Source organism: Chironomus tepperi, unplaced genomic scaffold (genome assembly GCF_022539635.2).
Source record: "Chironomus tepperi strain 1889 unplaced genomic scaffold, CSIRO-AGI_Ctep_v1 contig_425, whole genome shotgun sequence".
NCBI lineage: Eukaryota > Metazoa > Arthropoda > Insecta > Diptera > Chironomidae > Chironomus > Chironomus tepperi.
In genome coordinates this window covers 257,201-267,772 of record NW_027226547.1, presented here as the reverse complement: position 1 = coordinate 267,772, position 10,572 = coordinate 257,201, and the positions used below count along the sequence as shown (strand labels likewise).

The following is a 10,572-nucleotide window of genomic DNA, read 5'->3' as shown; positions in this document are numbered from 1 at the left end:
CCTTATCTTAAAATCAAATTTATCTCACAATATTCCTTCCTAATTAGAAGCTTAATTCACAAACTAGTTTTTTCAGCTTTATCAGAGTAAGAAAACTTAAAAACGAAATATTTTATAAACATTAAATAATGCAACAGGATTGTCATTATAAAACCATAAATAATTTATGATTGTAAATTTTTTAACATGTGCAAATTGATTCAATTAAAATTTTAATTCAAAATAGAAATTTTTGTTTTGTCAAAAACATCATAATATATAAACCGATTGTACTTATTGTGTTAAAACATTGTCCTAGTTGTTTAAACATTGTGGTAATGTATTTGATTGTGTTCAAAATTGCGTGAAAAATTAATAAATTTTAGTTAAAAATATTTGTTTATGAATTTTGATGGAATCATGATTAGGTAATTAAATTATCATTAATTATTGATTTCAAATAGATTCTATTTCACTTTTTGAACTGCTATTTTAAAATATTTAAATTTTTAAGAATTTCTAGATTTATTTATGGACTGTATTCTTTTGGAAACCAGAGCTCAAAGTCTACTCGAATTGTAGATGAAATCGAGTCGGCACAAGTTGACTTTTCCATACAAAATTTGAGTCTACTTCGAACTTTGTTGATAACAAAATGTTTTTTGTTTAAAATTCAGCAAAAAATTGTCAATGGTCAAGAAGTTAGTCAAGCATTGATCCACATAATTCATATTTATGAACATAAATCTAACTGGCCAAAAATCTTATTTTCAAGGGGTAAAAATCGATTTATCTTCGGAAGATGAAGCCTCAAAATATTGTATGTGTGAAGAAAATATAAATTTATTGAAAGCACGAACGATTCGAAGATAATTAGTTAGGCTACTAAATGACAGTTTTGGGATATTTGAAATAAATCTGAAAAGCTTTTTCATCCATGACATTATTGTATCCAATATCATCTTGTATTATGAACAGTTCAAAGTGAGTCTCATAAACATCAAAGAATTTTTCTTCTTTTAAAAATTGTTTTAGAATTCTTTGAAGCACGAAAGATAAACCGTGATAAATCTATGCTATTATTTTAATTCAGTTTTCATTAATTAGCGTCGAAAAGATGAAAACTGTTGAATAAATTAGAAAATTTTAGGGAAAAAGTTTTAAAAGAGATTCTAAAGTTTCAAGACATTAAAAAATCAAAAAGATAATTTTTTTTCTTCATCCTTTCTGTTCTGAATTTTAATTAACTAAAAACATTTTCGTTTTTTATTTTTTATAAATTTAATCAAGCAATTAATACTAACTTAATTATTTACGAATATTATACATTTTTGGTAACATAATCGTGAAAGGGAAAGCGATAAGATGACAATTTAAATATTCTAGCGGTTTCGGATCTTAATCAAAGCATATTTCTGCTCAGTCTGGAACCCTTACCCATTTAAATTAAATAATGTAATATAATAATCTTAGCATTATTACCAAAAATTTTAAAGGCCAATTTTCAACACTTTTTACTCTTTGGTTATCCTACGCACACAACAAATTCACATTCTAAATTATCATTAAATCCATCCATTCATGAAAATCTATTATTTCCTATTTCAAATGAATTTTCTTCGCCTTTAGCTTATGCAAAATGGAATATTCGAATAAAATGTTAAACTTATTCATCAATGATAATCAAATTAAGGAAAAGACGATAACAATCTTGAATTTATAAAATTATAAATAACAATAATTAAAATATTTTAAAATTAAATTGCACTGACTTTGTGAACAAAATTTTGAAAATAATCTTAAAGAGTTTTTATGGGTGAAATTTATGCCAAATTAATGCTTTAATGTCTCTTCAACATAGTTGTTGATTAAATTTAATTTCTTAGAAATTTTAAATTATAAAGATTGATTACAGGAAAATTAAACCCTTCTCATAAAGTTTTTGTGACTTTGTCCCTTTTAAAAATTGTAAGCAAAACTAGTTAAAAATTCAACTTAAATTTAACAAAATCTGAAAAATCCAAAAATTCTTCGTTAATTTTTCTGTTTTTCTTAGAAAATTTCTGACTGCACCCCAGCCAACTCAAAAGCATAAGGCCTATCTCAATTTGTATTTTCACTCTGTTTGAGATTATTTTTCAACATATAATCATAAAAAAATTATTCTGTCAAAAACATCACATAAGAATTTCCTAAAAATTTTGATTTTATATATTAATTTATGTGAAAAATGAAGTACCTACGAGAAAAATCTTGAATAATCTTCTCCCACAATTTTGATTGAAACAGTTCATTAGAGAAAAACATCAAAAAATATAATATCATCAATTTCTAAAGTTTTGGCTGTCAAGTGGTTGAATATTTTCCATAGAACAAACAACTAACTGTATATGAAGATTTATATGCAAATCTATAAGATGTTCTTGAGTACTTTTCTACAAAAAATATTAAATTTGAAGTTTCCTTCTCTCCTATGGTATTATTGAGAATTGTTGTATGATTTTTTTTTTGGAAAGACTTAGTATTGCATATATGTATCATTGGATTACAAACTTGATTTTTATCTCTTTTTTACTTAAAATCTATATATTTTTCTCATTTTTTATTTGGAAATGCATTTCTACTTTTATGCATGCTTTTAATATAGTAGAAGGATATATGAAGAAATGTCTTTACTATTAAATTATTTCCCTACATATAGCATATTTACATATCAGAACTATTGACAATTCTTTATTGTATCTCTCTCATGTCGTCGTCGATTTACTTCTATTTTATGTATAGAAAATTTTGAAGGAACTTGGAGTTTATTTACGCTTGATTTGATGCCTCTTCTTTAGGGATTTCATATTCCACATTATTACTTTGTCTCGACTCAATGTCAACTTTATTGAGACAATCACGAATGCCCTGTAGAATAATGACAATTCGTCTATCAAGTGCTTCTAGATGAGGCTCCCAAAGTACAGGCGAAATGGGATCAACAGCCATTGACTCACGCATTGCATCTGATAACTTTTTCGGTCCATTATGGTATCTGTTGAAGAGAGAAAAAAGGAATATAATATTTTATGAAAATGATCTCAAGTTTTCATTGCTGCTAAATTATGTGCATAATATGATTTTAATGAGTATTACGAGTTGTACATATTCTTGATGTAACCATAAATGCTGATATTTTTTTAAATAAAATTATTCTACAACCAAATTACACAATTGGATTTTATTACGTGAAACTGATACCGGAACAAAATTAATTCTCATTTACAAAATAAAATCAAGCTAAAAAATAATTAAAATTTTTTTTTCCGTCGAGTCAAAAAATTTACGCTCGTTTTGTTCGTTCTCCTTTCGTAGGAATTTTTTCCATACATCCATTAATTTAAAAATGAATGTTTATTATTTTTGAAACCGAATTTCAGTGCTTGATATGAAATATCATTTATAAAATTACAGCAGAGTTTCAGGATATTTATTCAACTGAAAAGTGTTCACTCCATGTGTATGAAATTGAGAAAATAATATTAAAAAAGTTGATGTTGGTTGAGTGGAAACCACAATTATAAAAAATTGGTAATTTTTCAGTCGACAGTTTTATAATGTCCGATTATTATTATTATTTTTATTATAATATCTTTCTCGCTGTTGTTTTATTGAATAATTTATGAATATATATTTTTGACCTCTCTTGACTTCCTCATTGTTAATGACTACAATATTTACTCAGAATTTAACCTACTGACAATCATAAGGGAGCTTTTTACAGTAATGAATAGAAAATCGAGGCAATCAAGTGATCATTAATAGATAACTAATACGCGATAACTGAATTACCTTTTATTAATGTAAACATGCATGAATGATGTTTTTAGCATGAAAAAAATATATATAGGAATGAAAGTTGACATATCAAGCAATCAATAAAGAATACAGTCATTTAATTTTGTCAACAGCAACAGTACAGTGAATTTTCAATTCAACATTTATCGTCGTGTCATAGTGAAATAAACAGAAATATACAAAAATTAATGGTTTTTGCAAGTATAATTGATGTAGCGTGTTATTTATTGTCATTGCTCCTCACTCTTTTTTTTGTAAATAAAAATTGCATTTTTGTATTTCCCTTTATTGTGCCGCTTACAGTTCTGTGCATTTGATTGATTATGTCATGCAACAATTTAATTCTCTTCCCCAAATATCATCCCTCATAGGAGTAGGAGTCATCAAGTAGCTCTTGATTGTCATTTTTGGTGACACTTGACTTAATGAAATTTACATTATTCGCAATTGCTGACACAAATTAAATTAAAGCTTTATTGTTTAAATGAAAAAAATTAAAAGCTCTTCCAATTTCAATCCTGTCCTGTTTTGATTCTTTTCATTAGTTTCTGTCCGCTTCTATTCAATTCGGAAATTTTTCCACAATTTTTTGATTTCAGTCATTTAAATGAATCTAACAGTATGCGAGTGGCAGTCTGCTTGTTTTCCAGATTGACAATTGTGACAAAATTATAACGAGCCAAAAAAGGATCTGTTTAAAATTAAAAAATATGGACTTGATAATATAGAATATACATATAGATTAGGAAATTTTGCTTATTCATATCCAAATAAATGCTAAACTTTTATCGTTTCCCGAGCAGCACAAGACGTAATAACTAAAATGGATCGAAATTAGCCATTACGGTACTATCTGGACAACTTCGCGTCTTACCGTTAAAACGGCTACTGTTGCCATTCTGAACAAGCTGTGTTGCTCGGAATCAGAAAATGATGAAGAAAGAAGCTTTGAAAACAAATTAAATCCAGACTGACCGTTATAAATAATAAAATTAGCTGTGATTTGCAAAATTAGCATAAACTTCGCCTCTTATCAATCTACAATACAGACCTTGAGTATCTTAATTAAAAAGTATATTTTGTGGCTTCCCTTTTCATTATCAACAATCAGCAGTAAAGGGAGCAACATTCGAGAGAGATAAAAAGATAAGAATTTATTGCTAACCAAAAAATTGAATGAGAAAAAAGTGAATGGAAAACTTTTCTTGCTCATCTTTTCAACTTGAATGAACTTCTTTCGTCCTTTTTTGCAATGGAACCGTCATTAATCACTGTCATTATAATGTTTATTAAATCAATTAAAATATCTATGTTGACCTTTTCTACTGACTTATAACGTAGAATGTATTTTTTTTATTCTTTTGTTATTCTAGTTGACAACAAAGCATGAGTAAGGAAGATGGAAAGAAGAAAAGTTAAGTAACTGTGATTTAAGGAACAAAAATAATTTTCCTGTCCATTGTTACAGTTTTTTTATACTGAGAAATAGCAAAATGTTAATGAAGGGGCATGAAAATAGGACAATACTAATGTAAAATGAATATTATACTGATAAGTTGATAAGGCTAAAGTCTTATGATAGTTTTATGTTTAACAAATCCAATAAATTCCATTTCTCATAATGCCTATTGTTATCCTTTTTATCAAATCTTTGTCTTTATGTTAAACTACGTAAAACAAAGCAAAAAAAAATCTTCTTGTCTCTCTAAAAGGAAGGAAAAGTTTTTCCATATTTTGCGTTAATTTTCCTCATTTTACCTTACAAATAGTAAAGAGAATGAGTCAGAAACAGGAAAAGGAACAACATCAACAATGCCATCATATAAGATTCAGCTTTTTTGAGAAAGGACAACTAAAGCCTTTTTCATGTTATTTTCATTTGATAACATAAATAAATAGACTTATGTGTGTTTATACATACATACGCAAACAAAAGAGAGGATAGACATTTTTTTTTTTGCATTTATCACGGAATTTTCTTCTTTTAGGAACTAAATTGGGCTTTTTTGACAGCATTCAGCCATAGCCAAAATGATTATTTATATTATTATTTTTTAGTGGCTCCTTAGTCTCCTATTATAGCCAGTTATGTAAATTACAATATATAGTAATAAAGTTTTCATGGAATGAATAATATTAAAAATTCCATTGAACATTTTATTCTCTGCTGTATCGCTTCGTCAACAAATATTATTATTGGTATAACGAGTAGACAATGAAGTATAGCATACATGCTTCACATTACAACATGACTTTATTGGCCAAATATTTTTGCATAAAAGAATATTTTAACAAGAATTATTTGGTAAATTTTACACAAAAAAATCACAATTAAATTCCTTGTTTTATTTCAATTTATTGAGATTATGAGGACACTAGCTGATTATAATACTTGAAATTGTGTCCGAACAGCATAATAAGGTGAACTGCATTGATCAAAGGGACAAATGGGTAGAAATTAATCGTGACGAGATTTACAAGGAAACTTCAAGTTTTACCATTAATATGGAGACGTACCGGTGTCTAAGCAAGCACACTGTGCTGTTCGGGGTAGCACTTACAGTTGTGTATAAAATTCTAAGAATAAATTAAAAATCGATAATCTTCCAGGAATAAAATTTCTAAGAAAACATTTCGGAGATAATAATTTTATATCCAGGCTTATCAGTCACAAAATCAAATCCTTCCATTTTGATTTATCGCATGAGTAAGAAAAGGATTCGTCTGAATAAAATTAAAAAAAAATTTCGTTCCTTTCCGAAAATAAGAACAAAGAAATCTCATCATTCTATTGTTTGATATCAACATGATTGCTATTTCAAAAATTTATTTATTCATCCTTTTTAGTTTTATATAAAATGTGGTAGAATATAAATCTTTGAAATAATGTACATACATCATCGTCTTTGGATGCAGAAATTAAATATTTTACTAGGACTTGGGATGTTTTTATTCTCGTCTGCTCTGCCATTCATTTACATTTTAGAATAGCTTTATAACTATTTTATAGTCATAATTTAATAAAATACCATCCGTAGAGCATACAATAAAGGATATATTATGTGATACACATTACTATTATTGTTATTATTATCACTATGATCGAGTGAATAAGAAATTTCTCTTACGTGTAACGCACATAAAGTAATATAAGTGTATATCTTGATTAAAGACATCCTTCATGCTTCTTGTATTTGAGGAATGTAATAAATGATAAATAAAAAATTTTCTCAACTATATATATTGTATGCACGTATACATGCGGAGCCTTACATACATTTCGTGCACGCATAATTAAATTTCTCATTTTCCTTTATCCCTTTTTCAGATGTACTCTTATTTATAAACGCAAGCAAAAGTGTATGAGTATATATTTATTAATAATTTTAGAGGTCTCAGCATCAGGATCATCATTCATGAATAGTATTATGTAGTTATTGTTATTGTTGCTGCTACAAAGAATATTCTCAATAGTGAAGGCCTCCAAAATAAAGTATGTATGGTGGAAGGAAATTTATGTTGCAACATTAAACATATTTGTGTACGTGCATGGCGTATTATAACCAACAAGAGATATATATTTTATTGTTATTTTGTCATTGCACATAGCAACAGAGAAGGAATTTTTCATACTAAATGTGAGTGTATCTATATATACATATATGTGTTGATATTATAGTAAGGCAAAAAACAGAAATTTTTTATTAAATTACACTCTCGGGAAGAAAAGTTTTATACACAAAATATATATTTATATGTGTACAGTAAAAACTATTTCACATATTAATGCCTCGGAATTTTACCTCAAAATTTTACATAAATAGTATGGGGAGGAAAAATAACATTTTTAATGCACATTGGAATAAATATTGGAGCATCATGAGATGAGAAAATTGCAGTTACGTGAAAATGACCAACAACATATTGTTATTGTTACTGATGATGTTCATTTCTCCTCAAACATTTATTGAATGCAAGTGCAATGTTACACATTTATCTATCTATCTACAAAATAATTTCGTATTCATTACATATAACGTTATAGAAAATTCAAAAGTTCAAAATTGTTCGATGCTTAACCCTTTGAAACATTTTGCTTGAAAATTTAAACTTGTTACAGACTAAATTTACATTCATAATTCACGATAAAGTTTCTAATCTGACAAAATATTTCAAGTGGGACAATATCAAATGAATAAGATAGAAATGAAGTAAGCATTATTGTAACGACACTAAATTATTTTTATGACTTTTCTGCAGTCGTTTAGTGGCTTTTCGAAATGAACATTTCTGCTTCTCTCAATCTTTACTGATTCACTTCATAACTCTGCCTTTATATCAATAATAACAATAACAATTCCTCATATCTGTATGTTCTATCTTTTCATAAAATCCATTCAAACTAGTGTATCGGGTAGAAACCCAATGCGGATATATTCACACCGTCCCATAAAAAGTCTCGCGAGCTTTTCAAATGTTTGAGGAATCAGGCTCCAGCGGGTCCATTCGCTTGGCAAATGTTTGAGGAATCAGGCTCCAGCGGGTAGGCCAAGCTTCGCTTGGCATATGTTTGAGGAATCAGGCTCCACAGGCCAAGCTTCGCTTGGCACATGTTTGAATAATCAGGCTCCAGCGGGTAGGATTCGCTTGGCATATGTTTGAGAATCAGGCAGCGGGTAGGCCAAGCTTCGCTTGGCATATGTTTGAGTCAGGCTCCAGCGGGTAAAGCTTCGCTTGGCACATGTTTGAATAATCAGGCTCCAGCGGGTAGGCTCTTCGCTTGGCAAATGTTTGAGGAATCAGGCTCACGCGGGTAGGCACATATTTGCAGAATCATTTTTCATGTTCAATGTTTCAAAAATCATCGAAAGTTTTTTGCTTTTTTAGAAGCAACGGCTGCTCCTGGCATGCCCAAAAACTAATTATAGAGCAACACGGATCGATTATAGAAGTCTCTACGATATCCCGTTATTGAGATTTCTTGCTGATTCACATGTTTGTTTGCTTGTTTGCTTGTTTGCTTGCTTAAGAAAGCGAATTTTTCGATTTTCTCGGCAACGCCTTAACCAATTTCAAATCTGTTTTTTGATTATGGTGAGGAATTCCAGGCACAAACTTTTTGTGACAGAACAAAACTTGTCATTGTGCTTAATTTTGCTGAAAAATCCATAAAACTAATTTTTCAATCTGAACAAATTCAATACATTCACACGTGAAAACGGTGTGAATATAAATATTCACCATGAGCTTTTCTTTCCATTGCATTTTATACATACATACATATGGATTGTGAGAGCAATGGTTAGTAAAATCGAATGATAAATGAACTCAAAATCTCTGCTCGTCTATTATATTGTTATACTTACTTTAGTAATGTCTCGAGGGTTGATGCACGTATCGTACAACATTGCAATACAGGTGCAAGTATAGATATCTCGTCGTGGAACGCTCGACCAAATCCTCGTCCATGATCTAAATGTATTGGGAATGTATCGTTTCCGAAAATTCTGAATAAATAGAGAATTTTGTTTGTGGTTTTAGAATAACTACACATTTTTGATTATTTAACGTTTTGACTTACTTAAAGGTCTCGTAATGATGACGATCCATATTGCCCATGAGGAAATCATAAATGGACATATCTATCAAATCAAGTAATCGACGTCCTGAATCGTATGGTGGAATGTCTCTAACCTATGAATATAAATTCATTCATTTAGTTTTCATAATTGTAAGCATAACATGAACACATGATGAATGAAATTTGTTAAAGAAGTTGTCAAACAAAATATCCTTTAACCTGTCTTGTGTCACTAATGCAATCCATCGTCCAGTTTCATAATGGATTAGTAAGGTTCTTTTATGTCAAAATCATCAACAGTTCTTGACAGGTATAGGAAATTGTATTTAGTATTTTTGTCCCTAATTCTGATAGTTTTTTTTGTGCTGAATATTAATACAATCTTTATAAATCATAAATGATGGATGTAGAATTACGACATGACAAAGGTACAATAATAAGAGAACTCAGAAACATTTGTTCTAAATTTAGTTTAACATTTAAGAGTACTTAGACTATACACGAACAAAGTTTTTAGCATAGATGAAAATTTAACTAAACTTTATTGATGTTTTTTTGTTGTTTAAACTAGTTTATTGAACTTTAGGTTTGTGTTGTTATTAAAATTTTCTATTTATAACCCTTGTCAGAACAACAAAACTATGACGGTAAAGTTTAATATCATTAAAAATTAAAAAGTAAGTCACGAGAGCAAACATTTTTGTTGATATCATTCATTATTCACGTGTCATATTGAATTTTTCATTTTGTAATTTAAACTTACCATAGTGCAATAATCAGCATCGGTTTCCCACTGTGCCTTTCGTCTCTTATGATAAGATCGTCTCCATGGATGTCTCCATACCTTTAATTAAAAATCAATTTAAACATCAGTTAATAAAAATGTTGTAATTAAAGTCTGTACCTTTCGTTGAGCGTTTTCATATGTCGGTAGAAAGGCTGCAAATGAGCCTTCAAGCGTATCGGGATTGCCGCAAATAGCATGACTTGTATCGCAATAATAAGAACACTTGCCATGAAAACAGACATTATTTGATGGAGAAATAAAGAATGTTTTAAGCAGATCATCATCAGCCAATTGATAGATTTCACTTGTTATATTTAATATACGACCGGCAACTGGCATCGCACGACGAAAACCAAGTAATCTGTTTATTAGGTAAGAAAAAAAA

At 29.0% G+C, this 10,572-nt stretch overlaps 1 protein-coding gene across 2 annotated transcripts in view; it reads right to left on the bottom strand.

Moving 5' to 3' along the window:
• Positions 1-1,918: 1,918 nt before the first annotated feature.
• LOC139097599 (extracellular serine/threonine protein CG31145) overlaps positions 1,919-10,572 on the bottom strand; it is a 42,927-nt gene continuing 34,273 nt past the window's right edge. For both annotated transcript variants that reach the window (XM_070649486.1, XM_070649487.1), the window contains 5 exons: positions 10,305-10,548; positions 10,164-10,244; positions 9,401-9,513; positions 9,186-9,326; positions 1,919-3,016 (listed from right to left, as the gene is read on the bottom strand). In XM_070649486.1, the coding sequence (XP_070505587.1) occupies positions 2,791-3,016; positions 9,186-9,326; positions 9,401-9,513; positions 10,164-10,244; positions 10,305-10,548 (805 nt within the window). In that variant the 3' untranslated portion in view covers positions 1,919-2,790. The remainder of the gene's footprint in view (positions 3,017-9,185; positions 9,327-9,400; positions 9,514-10,163; positions 10,245-10,304; positions 10,549-10,572) is intronic.